This window comes from Armigeres subalbatus, chromosome 3, assembly GCF_024139115.2.
Source record: "Armigeres subalbatus isolate Guangzhou_Male chromosome 3, GZ_Asu_2, whole genome shotgun sequence".
Classification (NCBI taxonomy): domain Eukaryota; kingdom Metazoa; phylum Arthropoda; class Insecta; order Diptera; family Culicidae; genus Armigeres; species Armigeres subalbatus.
In genome coordinates, this window is record NC_085141.1 from 102497687 (window position 1) to 102521117 (window position 23431).

At 37.5% G+C, this 23431-nt stretch overlaps 1 protein-coding gene across 1 annotated transcript in view; it reads left to right on the forward strand.

Moving 5' to 3' along the window:
* Window positions 1-4326: 4326 nt before the first annotated feature.
* Window positions 4327-23431, forward strand: part of LOC134227253 (histone-lysine N-methyltransferase trithorax) — a 150494-nt gene continuing 131389 nt past the window's right edge. The window contains exon 1 of the mRNA XM_062708602.1: window positions 4327-5135. Coding sequence (XP_062564586.1) covers window positions 4827-5135 — 309 coding nt within the window. The 5' untranslated portion in view covers window positions 4327-4826. The remainder of the gene's footprint in view (window positions 5136-23431) is intronic.

A 23431-nucleotide genomic window follows, 5' to 3' on the forward strand; every position in this document is an offset into this window, starting at 1 on the left:
TCGAAAAACTTTGTTTGGAAACTGCTCGATAATACACGGCAAAACTAATTTTTTGTAGGTTCCACACGCACAGAAAAAAAAGTTGTTGAATATTGCGCTTTTTGCACTTAATAAGAGTTTTGCGAGATTTTTTTTCTCACACACAGTCATCTTTTTCTCACACTCAATACAATCAAAAAAGTTTGATTTTCCGTGTATAATATTTGTGTGTGAGTGCTCAATCTGAGAACAAACAGACATCAAATCATGGCGAGAATCGATTTAGTGTACACGCTTACATGTGACTAACGAGTAATGGGTTATAATTGGGTAAATTTCAGTTACAAAAATTGATCAACCCTATAGATACCCGCATAATAAAAAACAACATGTTATATGGTCAGAATCATTATTACGATGTAAGATATAGCTTCACAGTTTACGTTGCGGTTATCGAATACTTTTCGATCGATTCAACCATAACTGCTCGACATCATCACTAAATGTCAACATATAACATGCTGTCTCTAAAATGTTCTTTATTTCCTGCATTATATGTCAACATTTTATCATACTGTTGAGCGAAAATTTTGCACGCGAAAACAGACGATTTTTTATGGTGACATAACTTAACAACCCATTCAACATATTGTTATTTGTCAAATAACCGTACCACAAACTGTTAAAACTGTATATGAGATTGTTCATTTACAGTTGCCAACAGTAAAGGATACTGTTGTCGACCGCACGGGAAAATATCCATGTACAGTTTGTAATTATGCGGGTAGTGGAATACTCGGTGGAATATATAGATGAGCGAAGATAAATCCTCTGTCTCCAAACGAACTGTCAAACGTGTCTCCGAACGAGCATGTCGTCACGATTTCAATGGAAACGTTAAAGGCTGTGACGTCATATGCGCATGTGCACGGGCAAAAAAATCGACTCAGCCATGCTTTCGCTCATCTATAGATTCTACTATCTATAATAACGTACATATCCACAAACAAAAAAAAAACAAAAAACAAAAAAAAACAAAAAAACAAAAAAAACTCGGTGACAAAAGTACCGAGTGCCATCAACAGCGAAAAATGTGAACGGGTTTCCACGCATACATCATCTTATTATATCTTTGGATGATAAAATTACCACATGCTTTCAACTTCTGCAATAAGTGTGTGTATAATATCACCGCCGAGCAGTAGCCATGACACCAGTTGCAAAAACAACAGCCCAGCCAGCTGGAGTTTTCGTTAGTTTAAAAATCAGTTTTTCATTACCATATATATTTTTGAAGCAAATAGATGAAATTTGTATCCGTGTAGCAAATTTTTCGCTCGCAAAAGTGAAAACGTTTTCAGGTGGCGTTTTCAGTGTTTCACTGCAAAAATAGGAATGAAATTAGATTTTGTGGCCGAAAAACAAGTTTTTCGTTTTGTTTTATTTTGCATGAGAGTAAATCTGACATTTGCTAAAAGTAAAAAACTGCTACGTGTGACTGCAATTGCGAGTGCTCTCAGAAATCATTCGCTCGCACGAGTGATTTGCTTGCAACGTCTGACGGAGCCTTAAAGAGAAAGGAATCAAAGAGAGACTCTCTTTTGCACATACGACCTATTCTCATAGCACTCTAATCCAATACAAAATATTCAAAACGACCTGTCTGCTTTTGTAAACAAAGATTCAAACGTCGATTTGACGAATCTGATAGCACTCCCACGCAAACCGTCACCATTAACAGGTAGCGGAAGCCTTCCTCTGCGTGTTGAAGGTGTTGGTTTGCGTGGGAGTGCTATCAGATTCGTCAAATCGACGTTTGAATCTTTGTTTACAAAAGCTGATAAGTCGTTTTGAAAATGTTGTCTTGAATTATTACTTTTTTGACGTATACAATATGAAAATTATTCTCACTCATGGTGCTAAAAAATTCAATATTATTATCAATTATTATTTTATAGATGTTTAATTGCATATTCAGATTACGCCATTTATGATCATCATGATAAAGAATAACTTGACGTTAATCCCCATACATTCAATTTTCTTTCTCCACTTCAACACGATTAATGGTGTAATCTGAACAGGCTATATATAATGTCGTTTTCGTTTATTCGCACCGCTTGCACCGGTGTAGGCAAACTTGCACTGGAATCGTTCGTTTTTAAAAACGGTGCAGTTCCGTTCTTGCACCTTTTTGCCACCGGTGCAGAAAAATCTACACCCTACCCGAAGCGAGTGTAGCGGGTAGGCACCGCGTGGTACCAATACTTGTGTGATGCGGAGCTGTCATAAGTTTCCTATTCCGTTTCTTATTAGGTTCTTCGGATGGCTTTGTTTTTATTTTATTATCTGCTGATATCTATTCCTCATTGATATTATATTCAATAATGTTTATCAATGTTGTTGAAGTAGAATCAAAAGCTGCAAAGAATCTGTATCCAAAGAAGTTTCTATAATTGTACAATTTGTTATAATATTAATGAATTATTCTAATTATTAGTGATTTTTCAATTACAATTATATATATCAAAATCAACAAAAGAGAGAGAAACCTTTCTATATTTATTTTATTCTAATAAATTTATATAGTTATAAAACTATTCATTATTTATACTTATATACAGTGAACGTTCGCTAATTGGGGTTTTTCTAGTTGGGGCGCTTTTTAGTTGGGGGTTCGCTAATTGGGGCGAAACCCAATTAAAAAGCAGCTAAACGTCAGAATGTGATGTCAAAAACGCGTTGACGTTTTGTTTCCGTGTTTGGCGGGATCGATATTTTCTGGCGCGTAAAATTTTCCTTTGTTCAATGCAAAAAGTAAACAACATTGACGCTTGTCAAAGCGCCCCAATTAGCGAACGGCATTCGCTAGTTGGGGTGAGGTCGTGCCCCAATTAGCGAACGATCACTGTATTTTCTTTTCATAATGTAGTAAATCGAATAGACAGATAGAACAAACTTGTTCATTTTCCTCAACATTATATTTTAACTTTATTCAAACGAATATTGACATGATGTAACAAGGTTTGACTGTGAAATTCTGGAATTGATCTCAAATTAATAGTCGATTTACATAACTATTTTTAAATCGAGAAATAATTTAAATTTACACATATGCGGTTCTTGATTCAGCCATATCCGGTTATCTTCTGATTTAGCTTTTATCAATACTTTTTCATAGCAATGATATAAATAGTGCTTTTGTCTTTTTTTAAACTTGATATTTTGTACTATGAATATAAATGAATTGTATAATATGTTCAATTCATATGAAATTATTGAAGTAAAGGAAAAAATATCAAGTTTCCAAAGACCAGCTTTGGAGTAAATCCGTAACGTAACGTATTAGTTTTTTTTTTAAATCAATCACGTAGAGATGTAAAAATTTATGTTGAAGTCCATAAACTCGTATTGCATTATTTTCTGGTAAAACTCAAAATCTATTGATCATTTTGATACCATCATTGGGGGTGACAAAGAATCAAATGAGATTGAAAATAGGTCACTGTCAACAACTTAAAAAGTTTTTAGTAGCAAGAAAACTAATTAACCAAAACTAATTAACCAGTCGTTTTCCAACGATTTTGTTATCGACCTCTTGGCTGCCAGTAACAGCGATGATTCATTCTTAACTCATCGTCACCCCCGATGGCGGTATTTGAATCGATCTTCGTTTCAAATAGTTTTCAAATAAATATAAACGGCTAGATTTCATGAATTTCTAACATTCACAATTTATCAAATTCTACAAGTCCCTTTGTTTTTTTTTGAAGATTTTTCTACATTTAAATATGTTACAAACAATAAACAAAACGCATAAGAAACTACTTTATACGTTTTTAATTTGCAAAATTAAATTACAAAATTTGTGTAATTCTTTGTATAATATACAGTAGATATTTAAAAAAAAACATTAAAAACAAGACAAAAATATTACATAATCATATTACATCCTTACAAATATTACATCCTTATATAAATCTCAATAATATTCACTCGCTATATGATATTTGATAGATTTGATTGACGACATCACCAACACCATTGAAAACATGTGTTGGCAGTCAAAAAGTTGCACCAAAACCGTTCGTATTTGCGGTGGCAAATGTTGCACCGCCGGTGTACACCGTTCGGAATAAACGAAAACGACATAAAACTGATGCTCTTATTCCAGAAAGAGCGCGATAATGAACGTGCGCTTTGAAATTCGAGCACTATACGGCTGTCCGCTATCCTTTCATGACATAAAAACGAACTGACGAAACGTTCTCATCCGCATCAGGACGAAAACGAGTTGACCGTCATCCATTTTCCTCTTGACTTCGGGTGTCAGTTCGGTAAGTGCTGTCTCTCGGTTCGGTCGTGTTTTGCAAAGTGCTCCTTACGTGTGTGAAACCGTATGAACGTCGCCGCCGCCACCCCGTGCATGTTGCGCCTTTCCAACCGCCCATCCGTAACCGTACTTCGTTCGATTGTGTGCGTGAATTATACTCCCTTTCCACCCTCCCGTTCCACAGGGAAAAGTGGTTTGGTGGAAAAGCTGTTTATGTGTGTGTAGGTGCGTCCTAAAAGATCCAAAATGTTGATGTGATTTTGAGAAGAGTGTGTGGAGAAAATAGTGGAATTTTTCGCAAATGGGATATAAAGATACACCGATAAGAAGGGATACGCAAAACAAGAGAAGAAACAAGGATATAAAGGGTGTGCCAGACCCCGAATGATTAGAGTGAAAGTGGGCTGAATTTGAAGCTGTGAAAATTCATATTTTTTGGAAGGAGAACACGAAGGCCAGGCTAAAGAGCCAGTGATGTGTAAAGATTCGTTGCTCGATTTCCACCTTTTCCACGATGGGGAAATCCAAGTTTCCCGGTAAACCGTCGCGTTTGGTGAACAAGAAGCGCGTTTCGGTCCTACTGTCCGGTGCTGGGCTAAATTCCATTGCCAGCAGCGGGACCAGCAGCGATGAGGATAATAACCAACAACAACAGCAAGAGCAGGAAAATTCGACGGCGACGGAAAAGTTAAATCAATCACTTACACAAACACAACTCCAACAACAACAAAAACAGAATCAGCAGCCGTCAACGAAGGTATCAAAGACGTCGTTATTAGACAATGAAGAAATTGATCAAGATGGCGATGATGATGTTAGTAAGGTAAGTGAAAAAAAGTTTACATTCGCTCTCTACTTGCATAAATTATATGAATAACAATTTAAACAAATTCTGGGTGCATCTTGCATTTTTGGGAACGAAACCGTTTGAATTCAATCGAAACGAATTCAATCCATCTCTTCTGTTTTGACGGGCGTCCGAATGATGACCCCCATAAAAATTGCGTTGCCCTGAAGAAAATTTATGGAATTTTTGCATTCATGAAAAAGCAGAGCAACCACTAAGAGAGAAAAATGATTTCAAACGTCGTGTGGGGAATGGAAAGAGGAAAAATCGACGCCCGATGGTGGTGTGCGTTTCAGTCACTACAAATTCGGTAGTCCACCGCGGGAATGAAACGCAAACGTAAAAAAAACAACAGAAGGAGCGCGACTCGTTAAACAAATTCACAGTGGGTTGCTGTCAAGTGAAGAACTGATCAATGTATCAAAATTCTGTAAAATAAAGATAGCAAATCCAGAATAATTTATTCACTAAGCAGTGATTGTGCCTTTCTCGTGTATTATAAAATGAAATAAAAAAAACTGATTAATCCACCTATCGGTGATGGTGCATTTCTCATGCAGACAAAAAATAGTATTCTGGTCATAACTTCCGAGCCCATAGTCCGATCTGGCAAATTTTCAATAGGAAACAATGAGACTGAATTCTGCGTCGAATGCATAAGGATAAGTGCCTGAAAAATGAGTGACACTTTTGCTACATTTTTTTTAGGTGGGTGCGCACAGTCGTCATTCGTCTAATTGAGTCGATCGTATATAACACTATTGGAGCGATCATATAGTCTTTACGTTTACTTAGTATACAAGAAAGACAAAAATACACAGACAGGCCATAATAGCTCTTTTGCGTTCATTTGAACCCATTGCAACCGTTTCGAAAAAAACCAAAATTATCCACCTAGCGGCGATGATGCATTTCTCGTGCATCACAAAATGTGTTGAAAAAATTTCATCAGAAAGTTCATTTTGCATATTTTTGCATTATGTAATTAATACGTACCGTGAGCGTGCCTTATTCTGCGCGGCTCCTAATTCTGCGCACTTTGATACTAAAACATTTTTTTTAATTTTCTTTACTGTTGGGAATTTATTGTTGTCATGGGCAGATAATAAAGCAATGAATTAGCGTCGATAACGGGAATATGAAGAAAAACAAAATCGGTAAAATCGAAAATGTTAAAAAATGGCCTCCATTAGCAGCAGCGCTGAAACGCACATAAACAATTTTTTCTCAAATTTGAGCACAAAAAAGATTTGGACTCATTTTTTTAAAGCGAAGTGCAAAAGCAGATCATTTGTTGCTTTAATATGATGAAAATCGGCTTTCAGAGTGTAATCTCTATCTTATAGAAAGCATTTTATGTTGCGCAGAATATGGCACAAAATTTACTTTCTGTTCCTAATTGTGCGCGCGGAATGCATAGGTACAATAAGCCTGGCTTGTCAACCCAAATTGAACGTAGCAACTGTTTTGGCAAGGAAACATATTTCAAAATGCTGGAATAAAACAAGAAAAGCAAAAAAATGCGAAGATAGATTATCCGGAAAGAGACAAGGGATATCTGCTACTTGGCCTTGCGCACCGCATCTCCACTGAGCATGTTTTTAAACTTGGAGGTATCTTATCTAATACACATCACGTGACTAGCACGTATAATTTTCCCTGAAAAATCGACATAATTCCCCACTCGGAGATTTCCTAGGTCGGACTGGCATTTCAACATTTGAGAAAATAGCACTTTGGGCAAAATTAGCATTTATGTAAGACAGATCTTATTATTATTCGCATTGGATTACATTTATTTCCATTCCATATAAATATCGGATTTGATCGGAATAAAAAATGGCCTTTTCATCAATGGCGAACTTTAGTAAACAAAACAAAACAGTGACTTGACCATTGGCATGAACACAATAACCGATCTGGAAAGTTATCTGGGGGGCCGTACACATATTACGTAAGCACTTATGGGGGGAGGGGGGGTCGGTCAATATCTTACGCTCCATATGAATAAAAATTCATTTGTATGAAAAAAAATCATGGAGGGAGGGGGGGGGTCGAAAAACCCAGAAAAATTGCTTACGTAATAAGTGTACGACCCCTAACGGAAAAAATGGATCTTCGAAAGCAACTTGTGGCGACGGCGAGCAATCGGGTAATGGACTTGAAAAATGAATAAGACCTTTGTGCACATACATCATACACACATACAGGCACACTTTAGGAAACATACATGGTACTAAAAGTGCAAAAGTAATGAAATATTTGTATAAATGTTCAAAACCATTTCATGAGACAAAAAAACTCAAACTGAGTGTTTATTACTGTGCGCAGAATTAGGAACATTGTGCGCAGAATATGGAACATTTCAAAATATGTGCGAAGAATTAGGAACCATATGGCAATCCACAAATCGATTATTAATATATGTTCTTAGACAATTTAATCAAAATTTGAATGATTCATAGTCTTCCGTGGATTATAGTTACACAACTACTACATAAAGGTATTCATAAATCATTATGGTTCCTCGATAACAACGATTTTTTTTTTCCAAAATTTTCTTAAATGCGCAGAATATGGTACCTCCACGGTATTGCCACCATCCTTGAAAAAAAAATCGATTTTGAATTTATTTTTTCAAGGGGGAACTTTGGGAAAAAACAATGATTTTTCAATAATTCAGAAATGCAATGTTCGATCGGATCAATTTTCAATAGCAAACAATCGGGTTATGCTAAGTTCCAAAATTGTGTCTACAATATTTGTACACATACAGACATCACCTCGGTTCGTCGATCGGTATATAATACTATGAGTCTCCGGGCCTTTTAGTACAATTTTGTTGTACAAAAAAGGCAAAAAGGTAAAAACACAGGCACACATACATCACCACAATTCGGCGAACTGAGTTGATCGGTATATAACACTATGGATCTCCGGGCGTCCTATAAAAAGTTTGGTTTTGGAGCGAACATATTAGCGAGGTTCAGCGAAACCTCACCACGCGCCTTTTTGACTGACTTGTGATATTTTGTTCGTAAAATGAAAACCGACAGTAAACCATATCAATTCATTCGTACATTTGTCGTTGGATATCCTCAGTTATAGGGTAGAAGGATATCCGATACGATTTGTGATCAATTGGATCCGCTACACGAAAATTTGGGTAATTTTTCAATGGCGCTTGGTGCGATTTGGCTGAACTCCGACCATATAGCCTTTACGTATACTTAGTATACGAGAAGGCAAAAATAAATGAACTTCGTATCTAACGAAGGAAAATGTACATGTGTGAGAAAAACTTCAAAAAACTATGTTTGCTTTAGAACATTCATCATAAATAAGTTTAGGTAAAATGAAATAAAGGCAAGTTTTTGAAGCGCTAACTTGTTCCGTAATATGGATTCAACCAATGACGGTTTCGTTCAACCAATAATCCGGACTTGTTTACCCAGTAATTCGTCAACAACTGATCTCAGCGGCCAACATTCGAAATGCGTTTTTTCCTTAACTCTGCCTAACAGTCGTTGCAAGAGGTTTAGAAGGCTTCTTCTAGGTGTCCCGGAAGCCTCATTCTAAGTAGCTCGCAAGCCTCCTATCAAGAGGATCCAAATTATCCTTCCAAGCATGCCTTCTTTGAAAAGGCTCGGAAGTTTCCTTTTAAAAGGTTCCGAAGCCTTTATTCAAGAGGCTTGAAAGCCTTCTTTCATGAGACTGAAAAGCGTACTTTTTAGACGCTCAGAAGACTCCTTGTAAGCGGTTCGGAAACCTTATATTAAGAGGATCCAAAGCCCTTTTTTCAACAGACTCAGAAGCCTCGTTTCAAGAGGCTTGAACACACTTAAATTAATTTGCCGACCTCAGCAAAATTATCGCCGATATTCCAACAGCCGAGATCTCGGTAATTTCTTTTACCGAAATTTCGTCATAATCTTACCGAAATTCGGCAAAGTTGACTTTTTACCGAGATCTCGGTAACGATTACCGATGACTCGGTAAAGTGGGATTCGTCGAAATTATTGCTGAGATCCCGGATGTTGGGTTTTCGGCAATGGTAATATTTCGAATTTTAAGTGTTCAAGTCTTCTCTCAAGAGGATCGGAAGCCTTCCTCCAAAAGGCTCAGAATTAGTATTTCAAGAAGCTTGGAAGCCTCCTTTCAAGGGGCTGAAAAGCGTCCTTGCAAGAGAATGAAAAGCGTCCTTTCAAGACGCTCAGAAGCCTTATTTCAACTGACTTGGAAGCCTTAAAAGGTTCGGAATCTTCCTTCCAAGGAGCTCGGAAGCCTTCTTCAAGAGGCTCGGAAGCTCGTTTCAAGAGGCTTAGAAACATCCTTTCAAGAGGCTGAAAAGCTCAGAAGCCTCCAAAGGTTTTCAAAAGCTTGTAGAAAGCTTGATGTATTGGTGAGCCGTTTGTTTTCGGGTTCGTTTTTCATATATCTTATGAGTTACGACTATTTGTATTTACATCAAAAAATAGAGGGGTACCTCAACATTGGATTCAACAAAAAGATTTGCACTAAATTAATGATTTTGTGTGTGTTACTTCTACGTGAAGTTAAACGATTTACAATGATATGGCAATGCTAATATCATCTTCCAAACTTAGACGTACATGTTCATGATAGAATTAGAGGCGAAAGTATAGAATTGATAGTTCCGTTAGGATACGGCAGGCATGAAGAATGTTTTTATAGTTAACGATTTGAAAGCGAGCGGAGGGCAATATTTGTGATGGCACATATCACACGACCTTCCTTCTGCCAAGCTCCCGTATGAAGGGGGAGGGAAGAATATCAGTGTGGAAGCTTCCACATCGTGGTATCGTTATTCGCTTCCGGTCGTTATTCATTCGGGCGGCTTTCAGCCGTTATTGGCCAACCGACCGTGCCTAGTGGCCACCCGACGGTACCCCAATTGTTTGGCTTCAGTCGTTCGTCATCCGACAATTTTAGGGCGGAAGTGCCCGGGGAAATCCACGTGGTCAACCCTAACCCTACCTGCGGCGTTCGGCGAGGCCACAATACCCGAGACAAAGCCTCCGTGTCCAACCTTAACCTCCAGCACCGGCGGCGTTTTGCCGTATTCGGCAGTGTGCTCAACCTGCCTTCGCCAGCTTCCGTGTCCAACCACAACCTCCGGCACCGGCGGCGTTTTGCCGTATTTGGCAGATGGCTCAACCTGCCTTCGCCAGTCCCGCGTCCAACCACAAACACCCACCCCAGCGGCGTTGTGCCGTATTCGGTAGTGTGTTTGGCCTGTCTTCGTCAGCTCCTGCGTGCAACCGCAACCCCCAACACCGGCGGCGTTTTGCCGTATTCGGCAGTGTGCTTGGCCTGCTTTCGCCAGCCTCCGCGTGCAACCATCAACACCGACGGCGTTTTGCCGTATTCGGCAGTGTATTCAACCTGCCTTAGCCGATCTCCGTGTACAAGCAAAATCACCTGTCGGCGGAAAACCTACGCCATAATTACCACCATCGCCTGGCCGGTCTTGGGAGGCGGGCCTTCGATCATCCGAAAACCAGGTAGCATGCAGACACGGTATGTTAAATCGCATGCCAACAATGGACCCCAACGTCTCCGGCCGGCCACCCCACTACTAATCCTATGAACTAACCCTAAACAAAAACTTAAAATTAAATAGAACGATGCTTTAAGATATATTTCATTTTGCCAACGTGTTTGTTGATTCGTCCTGGTAATGCCCGTTTCTGCCTCCTTGGTGTCGTAGACTCCTTAAGCAGGTTACAAGTTGACCCTGAGAAATTTGGTGAGCTAGTTAGGGACGTTTGGACGTCCACTCCATAGACGTGAGGACGTCAAGGGAGATTATTGCAATAGTTGTCCAATCTTAATACTTCTTCATTCCTTGGCGAGATTTTTCAATTCAGGGTAAATAAAACTTTTCGGGTTCAATTCTTGCTAGTCTGGGCTCAATGTTCATTAGATGTCTTCGTTGGAATCTCCAGATGTCACAAACTCAGAGCTGGTAGCAAGTCACTTTTTAGTGACTTGGTCACTATTTTGAACCTAGTCACTAAAAAGTCACTATTTTCACCCAAAAGTCACTAAAGTCACTATTTTTCGGAAAATGGTCACTAAAGTCACTATTTTCGCACCATCGTTTGTAAAAAAAGTTCAAAATAATTCATTTTTACCCATCAACCAAATCAAATGTAAATCTGTTAGCAAAATATATAAAGTTTGAAAAATTGCTCCAAGGCCGTCTTATGAAGGGCAGAGCGGGTTCAAACCATGGACTTCGGGATCGAGAGACACACAGCGAATCTTGGGCATACGTTTAGGCTACGCCGTATATAAAGCGCAGGATTGTTAAGACTACGAGGATTTCCCGATTTTTGCTATTCTCGCGGATTTGATGCTGATTTACATAGGGTTTTGTTTTCGATAGCAAAATGTCGTTGAGAAGGGACTCCACATTTGAAGTCTATGCTTACCCATTTTTTTTGGATATTTCCAAGCCATTATTGAATGCATTATACTCTTGAGCACTCGTTTAACAAGCATTATAAGGGTAAGAACTTCACTTGTTGTCATTTTTCATCGTTTCTGTATATCCATTTTTTCGTCACGTCAATTTTGACATAATTCCGTGATATTTCTTAGTTTTAATTGATTAACCTTTTGTCTGTGCTCTGGGGTAAATATGACCCCAGGCCACTTTGAGTGGCTGCAATTTTTTTAGTTTTCAACCGATTCTCCTAATTTTTGGTAGTTTGGTAAAACTCGCCGGGATCTGTCTCCTATGTGCAAATTCGCTTGAAAAATCTTGAAAATATGGGCTACAGTGTCCTTTTTTCAAAAAACTTACGTTGTCTGTGCTCTGGGGTCAAATTGACCTTAAATTGAAATTGCTATAACTATTTTAATGTTTGGCCAATTTTGGATTTTTGGGGCTGTTTCGAAAGATAATCTAATCATCTTTCAGGTCGTTACAAAAGATTGACTATAGGTGGGCGGGTACATCGCGGGGAGGGGTTTTCGTAAAAAAGGGTACAAAAACAGTGATTTTTCATGCTTATTTTATTATATCTGAAATCCTACCCATTTTGAACTGCACCTTTTCAAAAAGGTTATGCAGGAAGGCGTGTGCTTTGACATGAGGCATTGATTTAGCGCTTGGTCGCTAGGTGGCGGTATATTTGAATTCATTATTTTAGACTACTCAAGTAACTCCGATATATGGAATTTTCCTCATTGTAAATATTCTTATCGCTAAATTTTGAAATTTGTAAAGATGACGTCTGTAACAAAGTTCGTCTGGTGGGAATAGACTGCCATGTAACGAAATAAATAATTAGGAAATTTACAAATAGGCGACGCTAGTGTACTTGCAATATTCTTGCATATATGAAATATTGCTTTAGCTTGAGATCCCTCATACCTACACCCAAGTTGAATTCGGCAACATTGTTCAGGATGTCTAGCACTACAAAGCGGTGCTCAATATAATGAGCACTTCTTTCCATTTTTAAATTTGTGCGATAAGAATATTTACACTGAGGAGAATTCTATATACCGGAATATCTTGAGTAGTCTAAAATAATGAATTCAAATATACCACCACCTGGCGGCCGAGTTCTAAACTTATAAACGCCTCATGCCAAAGCACATGCCTTCCTGCATAACCTTTTTAAAAAAGGTGCAGTTCAAAATAGGTAGGATTTTCGGATATAAGTAAAATAATCATAAAAAATCACTGTTTTATACCCTTGTTCACCCCTCCTCGCGATGTACCCGCCCACCAATAGTCAATCTTTGGTAACGACCTGAAAGATGATTAAATTATCTTTCAAACAGCCCTAAAATCCAAAATTGGCCAAACATTAAAAAAGTTATAGCAATTTCAATTTGGGGTCAATTTGACCCCAGAGCACAGACAACGTAAGTTTTTTTGAGCACAGACAGAAGGTTAACCCCTCTACGACGAACCACACAGCATGATATTGTCGGCGTAGCACCACATTAGAATTCGGACATCGGCACTTCCGAACCGAACTTTCTTCCTAAGTTTTATCTGCACATCTTTAGGCGAATCCAGCGCACTACTTCCTAAGTTGGGTAAGTTGCCTGTATCTAGAGAAAAATCCACCTTCGTTATGAAAAGCTTCCTAACTTTGTTTCGCTTAGAGGAACTTTCACTGTAATTTCTGTAGCGATGACCGCATAAATGTTTATGTAAAACTAGCAGACCCGACGAACTTCGTTCCGCCTAAAATTGATTTATTCTCTGATTAGATTTCGAGCTACGCAAAAATTATTGTTCCTTTTGTATGGGAGCCCCCCTTTCCAAAACGATGAGGGGTCTCGAACCATCTTAAGAACCTTCCCCGGCTCCAAAAACCTCTACATACAAATTTTTACTCCGATCGGTTCAGTAGTCTCCGTGTCTATAAGGTTCAGACAGACAGAAATTCATTTTTATGTATATAGATTTCGTAAAAATTCCGCCTTGAATTTGGGAAATAATTTTCGGAAGGCTTTTCTTAGGAACTCACCAAACACTATCTACAGGAATTCTCAAAAAGATTTCTACCGGAATTCATGAAAAAATCCGCTTGTATTTGAAGGAGATTTTTTTTCAAGGATTCGCGGAGAAGTAATTGACGTGCAGTTTCCGCGGAAATTCCTGAAAGACAGCAGGAATGTCTACAAAATATTCTGCCTTGAATTTATGGTATGAAATAATTTCCGGAAGTTTTTGTGCTGACATTCGCCATCGGATTTCTGTTGGAATTTCCGTTTGAACGATTTCAGAAAGATTTCACAAGGATTGAAGTATTTTCTGCACAATTTCAAAAAAAAATTCTAGAAATTTTCACAAGGTTTTCCACAGAAAGTCAACTTCCGCTGAAACTTCTGAAAAAAATTCAGAGTTTTCCAAAGCGACTTCTGCATCAAATTCAAGATTTTGTATCACATTTTACGAAACTTGAAACTTAGGAAACCTTAGGTTCGGTAAAATTCATGTTATATATGAGTTAATGTTTTTATGAAACCGAGATCAGGGTCTCGAAAAAACAAATGGCGAATGGACTATTTAAATTTCTTTCAATTAAAAATGTTAATAAAATGTTTTAATAATTAAAAATTAAAAACCGTATTTTGAAAATGTCATCATAATTTTGGATTCTTTAAGTTTTTTTTTTAACAATTTTTCTTTATAAAGATTCATTTTTTTTTTTTAATTTTTCAACGTGCCAAAACGTCACACGTCTAAGTACATAAAAATTAGCGAAAGCCCAATCGAAAATATCGTTCTAGCACTTTTTCACATTGTCTTGAATGCTGAATCATATATACATATATGGTGAAACTTTTGGGAATATATTTTGCGAGACAATATTTTTTTATCGATAGTAAAAGACAGCGCAAAATTTGTTATACTTCATTCTGACTTTTTCATACACAAACTACAGTTTCACGAAAAACTTCGAGCTCATGTTAAACTTTATTACCACAATGCTGTAGAAATTGCTTCAAAATCGTTGTTGAAATTATAAGCATGGTTTAGTGTAACAGGAATAAGGTTTACCATGGTCATTTTGCTAGCCTCTGGATGTCCCAACGAATACCTTCCTCAATATCCAACTCTGTGGTATTTATGGTGGTGTCGCCAAGTCGGTTGTCCCCTGCTAAAGATCCATCCTCTCCCTAGTTACGATGATGATGCACACGGCCAGCAGTAGTAATCCTCATGATTCTGTAATTTTTGTCTTCTCTTGATTTCTGATAGCATTCTAATAAGGATTTGAAAAAAAACATGATATCCCTTGTTTTTGATCTACTATGAGTTACACAATAACAATACGAATGCAATTCAGCTCACTACCTGGTTAGTACTTCATACAAAAGTCACTATTTGGTCACTTTTTCTGCTTCTGAAAGTCACTTTTTTCGTCATCGTTGGTCACTAAGTCACTATTTTGAACGGCATTTATCGCTACCAGCCCTGCAAACTCCTTGACAGCAAAACAATTCGTGAACCCTGGCTGCTTATTCTTCTGAAAACGTTTCACAGTAGGGATTGTCCACTACGCCTCGTTGGTACAGCAGCTCCCGATGTTTATTTTTGTTGTCCATAACCACAAACCAATTGGACTTCTGCACCGATGTCAAATATTTGCTGTGTAGATGTTCGAAGATAGTTCTCCAGTCTCGATGCTTCGCTGCTATAAATTTCAAACTCAAATAATCGAATCCTCCTGCCGTACCGAACGTCTGATATTGGTTTAATGCGTTAAGTGTCCATTGATCAAAATTTTAGAATATGATTGACTCCAAACGTGAACGAGTAAGTCGACAATTTGAGTTTAAATTCATCCTATCTAAGGTTGGCTTCAAAAATTGGTGGCTTACTCGATCAAGATGAGATCAACATCCAGAGGACCATGCCAGATCGAAGGAAACTAGCCGCAAAATTCTACGTGTATGCTTCAGTTGACAGACGTAGATACGACTCGTTGCTTCAAAGATAGTTCTTTTTTCATTTGAGCATTTTTGAGTGTCAGATAACACCAATGATAGCAGACAATGTTAGGGGAGGAGGTTCGGTTGTGGGCACCGTTCGGTTATGGGCACCCCTATGTATCTTTTGACAGATAAGAGATGCTGTCATTCTGATAACCGTCATTTGTTTGCTATAATAGCATGATGTTTTGTGCTCAATATCAAAACGGATGGGCATCTCTACTTTGTACTGGAAACAAATAAATTTTTTGTACAAGAAAAACAACACGAAAGTTTTTTTTTGTCTTTTTTAAAGTATCATAAATTGAAGTGATTTAATTCAAAAAGTGAGTTCTAATGCGTATTTACACAGTAAATTTAATCTATTTTGAGGCCCAATGTCGATTGCCATCAAAATTTTAGCGCGATTTTTTTTTCTTCTTTTTCTTCTCGTTCGCTGCGAAATTCGATTGTGGGCAATTTTATTGGTTCGGTTATGGGCACCCTCATTTTATTGATAAATCATTCAATATCATTTAACTTGTCCCTTAACTTATTTTTAATAACGTTTTAAGGCAGTTTTTATAATTAGTTTGACATAATTGTTCGAAATAATGAGTTTATTCAATATTTTTGTTCTTTGGGCATGTCTAGTCATTATACACACACTTTTTGGAACAAAGCGTTGATCGATTTGCTTCCAACAAGTTGTATTCGACGGGGAATGCTTTCCCATTGTTTCCTATTGGAAATTGGTCAGATCGGACTATGGGATCAAAATTTATGGCCAAAATATTATTTTTTGAAATGAACGAGAAAGGCACTATTGCCGCTACACGGATAACCTCGTAAACTCATTAAAGGGTAAATTTTCACCCATTTTGGAGAATAAGTGGATCTACTCATTTTATGAGTAAACCGCGATTTACTCATAAATGAGTAAATGCAATATATGTCAAAAAATGTGGCATTTTTACCCATTTTTGAAAATTGGTTTTTGTTGAAAATGGGTAAAAAACTCTCATTTTTCAGAATGGAGCTAGAATGGAAAATAATAAAAATGGGATTTGTTGCAGTTTTAAAGAATAGCACAACAAATAAAATACTCAAGCTTATTTATTTATTTCATACATTCTAATAATATGGGTTCATAAACACAATGATATTCTTAAAAATCCTATAGCCAGGATCCAGGTGTCCCTCGTCCTGGTTTGATTGAAGGTGCACTTCCATCTGTTTCGATCCTGATAAATCAAAAAACACAATAGGGATTTTTGATATTCAATTGAAAATTATTACAATTACTTACGTTTAAGCTTATCCATGGTTCCAACGTATAATTAGGTCACAGAGATCCTTTGAATTTCTGCACCGCTGCAAAACGCAACTGGCAGCTAAATTTGATTCAAAAACTTACAAGACTTTTTTCACCCATTTATGGGTTTACAAATAAACGTTTTTAAAGTCGGTCAACATTCTCAAAATGGGTGTTTTTTCACCCACTTCAAGTTGTCAAATTTTCCACATTTTCTGACAGCTTAATACCAGATCCTAAAATGGTTATATTTTTACTCATTAATGAGTTTACGAAGTTATAGTAGTAGGGTAGGGTGATTAATCAGAATTTTTTGACTGTGATGCATACCAATTAAACGTAAATCAATGAAAAATTAAAACCCATTTACCTAAAGTGCTATTTTAGGCCTTTCTTATGTGATTTTTTTCAACATCCTCCTTAATGCACCGAGGGAGGCATCATCACTGCTAGGTGAATTGATTTGAGTTTTTTAGCGTCTCCTGGCTTTTAGAATGAATAAACTATTCCTTGTCTTTAAATCTGGATGGTTTTTATTCATGCTTCTTTATTTTTAGCTAAGTTTTCAAGGGTGCCCACAACCGAACCGCGAAATGAAAATGTCCAAAAATGTCAAATTTTCTAAATTGTCCATATTTTTTCCTAAATCGATGAAATCATATTAATTTCTTTGCTAGTAGTAAGGTTATAAGTTTAGCTTTCGATTGCTATGCAAATGTCGACATAAGATCAACCAGGGCCAAAGTTATGGACCAAACACAAAAGGGTGCCCACAACCGAACCTCCTCCCCTATAAATTGATCAGTTTGATGGACATGACATCCAAATTTTCCAAAGGCAAGTTCATATTTCGCTTCATGGTTTGTCGAGCTATGCAATGTGGTACGATAACATGGAGTCTGACTGTTCCTTAGATGGAATCTGACTGTTTCATAACATGCTTAGGTATTTCAATACCAAACAAATAATTATTTGTAATGCGTTTGGTATTGTAATAAAAGAGTATGTTATGCCTGAAGTAATGTGCATATTAATTTTTGGTATACTCGTTTGGTATTTTATCTCTTATTCATAGCTAGTCATAATAGAGTATGGTATCAATAACAGAATGAGGTATTGTTGAGTCAATTTCTCCAACTCGGGTATCACACACACGCGTGCGTGTTGATGCTGCGTGGCCGTTTCTAGATTCTACCTTTGACACATGGCAGCGGACGAGGGTTTCGAGGGTGGCTTGAAGTGGTTTGACGGTGACTAGATTAGACGGCAAGGCGACAGCCAAAAAGGTGTTGACAAAGCGAAACGCTTGTGTCGGACCATACTGTCAGTTTTACGGGCAAGTGGAAGGTACGAACGACCTGCTTGGTGTGATGTGATGTAACTGATAACACTGACCCTGCCCAAGGTGTAGGTACATTGGCCCTGTAGATCTTCTAGGCAGCGTGATTGTGCGAGACGTGGTTTGGCGTTGATTACATTGGCGGGTTTTTCGGAAAAGAATCCCTGCCGGACTGTCGTCACTCGTCACTTGCTACCACACGATTATTTGGCATTAACTACGGTAGAATAAATACCCTGTTAATTACTCAGGCTATCTTAGAAACACCGCGTATCTACGACCAACACTGGATCGCAAACTTGATCCCTGGTGATCAAATGAAATAATGGCTTCAATTCAATTTTTTAATTTTTCGTCAATTTTTTTTTTATTCGTCAAGCTCAAGTGCCTTATGTCTCCCAGTCGTACATTGCATTTCCCTCCAAACGACACGATAAGTTAAGATTCACAACATTACTTTTATCGAACTTTTCAATTCCTCTACGCCACCGTGCTGCGGCAAATCCAACCAAACACAGCACACCAAAGTCCCGCTTGTGCATGCATGTGTTGGTGCAACCACCGCCGCGCACACAAAAGAAGAGTAGAAAATTTGGGAAAAATAAATAAAAATAGTGCGCAAATTTTGTTTCGTCGGGAGTTCAACTATACGGACGGGACGCTCTCTTGGGTGCTGATGACTCAATCGCGGTCAATCATCACCTCCTCGCAACCGCGCGCCGTATCGTTCGGTTTCATCACGTTGTCTTCGTTTCCATTGAAACCTTGTGTTGTGTTGTTACGAGCAGAGCGAATGTTGCCTCGCCGAGTATGTGTGTGGCGCTCTGACTGGGATCGAAAGACAAAATTTCAGACGAACGACTGAAAAACGATACTCCCGGATTCAATGCCATCATCCATCCATCAATCAGTCTCTATGATATTCCTTCAACCATGCTCAGGGAAGATGGGATTTAAAAAAAAAGGTCAACACGTTTAGAAAGGAAATAGGGATATGGGAAAAGGGATACAAACAAGAACGTGAGAAGGGCTTGTTCCTCAAAATAAACACTGGGGTATTCCCCTATCGACGGCTCCGGTGGATGGTGAATGAATCTTTGTTCTATGACTTTCTAGTGGTTTCTGGGCCGCGCGTCGCGCATCAATGAAAGTACTTTCATGCTTTTGGGTTCTGGATCTTTCTCGTGGCATGGGAGCTAACTCGAATTGAGTACCAGAGGTTAATTTTTGAAATGTTTTCAGGTCATATCTAATTATGAGATATAGGTTACTGTAAAGTGAAGTATCATTCTACAGTTTAATGTGTATTTAATATTTTTTATCACTGTCTGAGTGTTTTTTACATCATTCGTCATTTCAGTGTATCACATATAGCATTCATTTATGTATTACGTAACGGTTAAAAAATAATCATCTCATTTGTTGCGTTTCTTGTACACCAAGGTGTAACAAAAAGGCTGTAATATAATATAATAACATATTATGTTCACTCCAAAAACGAATTTTTGGTAGAAGGCCAGGAGGGCCGACTTTTTAAATACCAATCAACTCAGCTCGACAAATGTGCGAAAAAAAACTCACTCACATTTCATGTACTTATCCTTTACCGAAAAATTCCTTATCTGGAAACATCCTGAAAATATCAAAAAATTCCTGACACAATCAGGGAAAATTTCAATACCCGGTAATGAATACATCATGAGAGAAACTCTTTCAAAAGATGAAAATGATCCACAACTTTGAATAAATGTACCCATCAAATCAAACAATTAAAATAAATTAAACATATAAGGATCGTGGTTTCGATCTATGGGCAAAAAAAAACGTTTTGCCATCTTCAAAGAAATTTCTGGGGAATTTATTCGGGAAATCAATTAGGGTTTGCTGTGTAAACTCTTTTGAAAATTCCTTCGGAAATTCTCCAGGAATGTATTAAAAATTTAAAATTACTAAGAATTTTTAAGGCAATTCCTGGGGAAGCTTCCGGGGAAATTTCTGAATCAATATTCTAAGGATTTTTTTGAGGATTAGGAAATTTTTGGAGGAATCATCAAGGAAGGGATTATTAGCGTTATTTTCTAAATTATTCCTAGAAGAATGAACAAGGTGAGTCCTTGAGAGAATTTCTGGAAGTATATCAAAAGGAATTCAAGATGAATTTCTGAATGGATATTTTTAAGGAATTCCCGAAAGAAAACCTGAAGAGAATTTAAAAAAAAAAACCTAAAAGAATTTGTGAAGGATTTTTGCTTAAAGGTCTTTCCAAAGGAATGTCCGGAGGAGTTTCCGAAGAAGTTACTGGAGGAATTTTCAAAGAACATTTTCCTTTAGGAATTCCAGAAATAATTTCCAAAGAAATTTATTAAAATTTCCAAAGCAATTCGTATAGGAATTTTCCAAGGAATCTCTAAAAAAAATGTCCAAGTGAGTTCCTAAAAATTCCAAAAGAATTTCAAAATATTTTATGAAGCATTTTCCAAAGGTATTTCCAGTAGATGCGTCTAGTTCCTAGTAGCGTTGTAACAATTAAAATTATTTTGCCGAAACATGCTTCCAAAAGCTTAGTTTGGCCGTTTATTGTCCATCATGTAGTAGTGAATGTTTAGGTTTCACACTATCAGTACCGGGTACTTTGGTATAAACAAACTAGGTGTTGACCACATTACATAAGCAAACTCGTACTTTTCCATCAACTGTATTTCGTAACGAATTTACTGAGGAATTTTCAAAGGAACTCCCGAAGGAGTTTTCAAAAGAATTCCTTAAAACATCCGAGGAAATCGCTAAAGGGATTTAAAAAAAAGACAGTAACACCGCTTTCGACCATAGGTCCAAACTAAAAATTTAACATCTAGACAACGGACAGGGCACATAACACCCAGTGGACCGGTGGAGAATTTTTCGGTCACGAAAAGTTTCCTCCTTATCGGGGCGGGAATCGAACCCACACTCCATAGCTCATGCGTCTAGACGATTGACGTCGCTAATCGCACGGCCACAAAGCCCACTCGTAAACAACTCGTAATAGAATCTACAAATTAATTCCTAAATGATTTTCTGAAGGAATTTTCGTAAGAAGTTCTGAAGGGATTCGCAAAGAAATTCTTAAACAAGTTTTCGAAACAAATCTATAAGAAGTTTTCTGAAGTTTCTCTAAAGAAATTACCGAATTTAAATCCAAAGGAAATTTTCGAAAGAATTCTATAATAAATTTTAGAAGTAATGTCCAAAGAAATTCTTGGAGAAATTTTGAAAGAATATCTGAAAGTATTTTACGGAGGTATTTTCGAGGGATTTCTTAGAAAAAATTTTAAGCATTCCCTAGAAGAATTGACAAAAAAAAAATCGTAAAGGAAATGTTAAAGGATTTTCCGGAACAATCCCTTAAGGTGTTTTCTAAAGTTTTTGTAAAGATATTTCTGAATGAGATCCTGGAGGAAGTTTCGAAGGAATTCCTGAAGAAAATTTCGAAGAAATTCTCAGAATTTACTTTTTGAAGAAATTAATTTTCGATTCGAGGGAATCCCTGGAAGAATTTTTGAAGGAATAGCTGGAGAAATTTTTGATTGAATAGCTGAAGCAATTTTTGGATGAACTCACGAAGAAATTCCTAGAGGAATTTGTTAAGTAATTTACCAGAAAAAATGTTGTGAGGCCAGCAATGATTTCTTTTGAAAAACGTTTCTCGCAATACAGGTCAGCCTCGTATAAACCAACTGTATTTTTCGTTTCGTTGCTTTATATAGAAGTTGCGTTATATGGAATTACAGTCATACCTCGATATAACGTAACTTAATTTTTATTTTAGTTACGTTATATCGAAGTTACGTTATATCGAAGCAAATTGTTTTTCCTCAATTTTTTTTTAAATCTTTTTTTATAAAAGAATTTTAACTCGAAATCAATGTTATTCCTTCCAACCTTTCTTACTTAACTTTTATTTTATTTATTTTTTATATTTTTTTTTGTTTTTTGTTTCTTATTAGCTTATTTTTTTTTTCATATCTGTTTTCATATTTACATCTTTGAATATTACTTCAATCAGTATTCGTTTAATAATTTATAAACAAGAATAAACCTAAATTTAATATTCTAGATTTCCATTCTTTATTCATGAAAGTAGAGCTCAAGTTCATAACAATTCTCAAACCAGTTCGAAATAGCAAAACAACATTTCTGCACTGAAGCCTTTTTAGTGTTGCTTTTTAATTACGATGTCCATGATACAAGTACGCATCTGATGCAGCGAGAACTTATTAGTCAGTGGCCGATTGTTCTATTCCGAGTATCTGCTTACCATAATGAACCCATTGAGGGCTGCTTGTTCCAACTCGTTTACATATTCGTTATCATTTCCAAAACTCGCAGATTGTGACATGACATGCTTCTTCTTGCGTTGACATTGACTGCCTTGTGTTGTCACCGGCATAGGGTCGGTATGCTACCTTCTCATGGTAGATTGGTTAGAGGAGGTCCCGCGGACTCGAAAATAGACGAAGCCACTCTGATCAATCTCTAAAAACGTGCTAATCAACCATGTAGAGAGGGAGAGCATCCAAAAGGTGACGTGGTAAAGGAAATTACGGACATAATCATGCCGTTTATGGAGGCCCCCAGACCTTGAGCAAGTATTTCATACTCGTCGTGCTGATTCTCTGCGACCTAGTAACAATGGCTAGGCATCAGTGGAAGTCTCTGCTAATGTCTAGTAAGGAGGGGGAACGTGAGAAACGCCTCCTTATTGATTAGAAGGAGTTGGTGGTGCGACTCTTAAAGTGAGTAAGATTTTGCAGGATGCCGCCCCAAAACGTTAAATGTAGTACTCCCACCGACTGAATTTCATCGGCAGGACAACCGTCCCTGGTGGGAAATTTCCATCCCTAAAAAGCCGAAAATGAAAACGAAGTGAGTCGTAAAACAAGCGGCAGAGGAGGTAGCTGCGGCAAAAAAGAGGTGCTTGTAGAAGTATGATATTATGACGGAGCTACGCGGATGTCCCAAAGGCCATGAGAGGAGAGCAAATACTCTCTGGTCAAGTAGAAGATGTCAACTGCATCCATAGGATGCAGAAGGGCGAGATGATTTTCGGAATCCTGCTCAGAAGAGCTCGGCGTACAAAAACTTGACTGTAGATGGGCTGGTTGATGG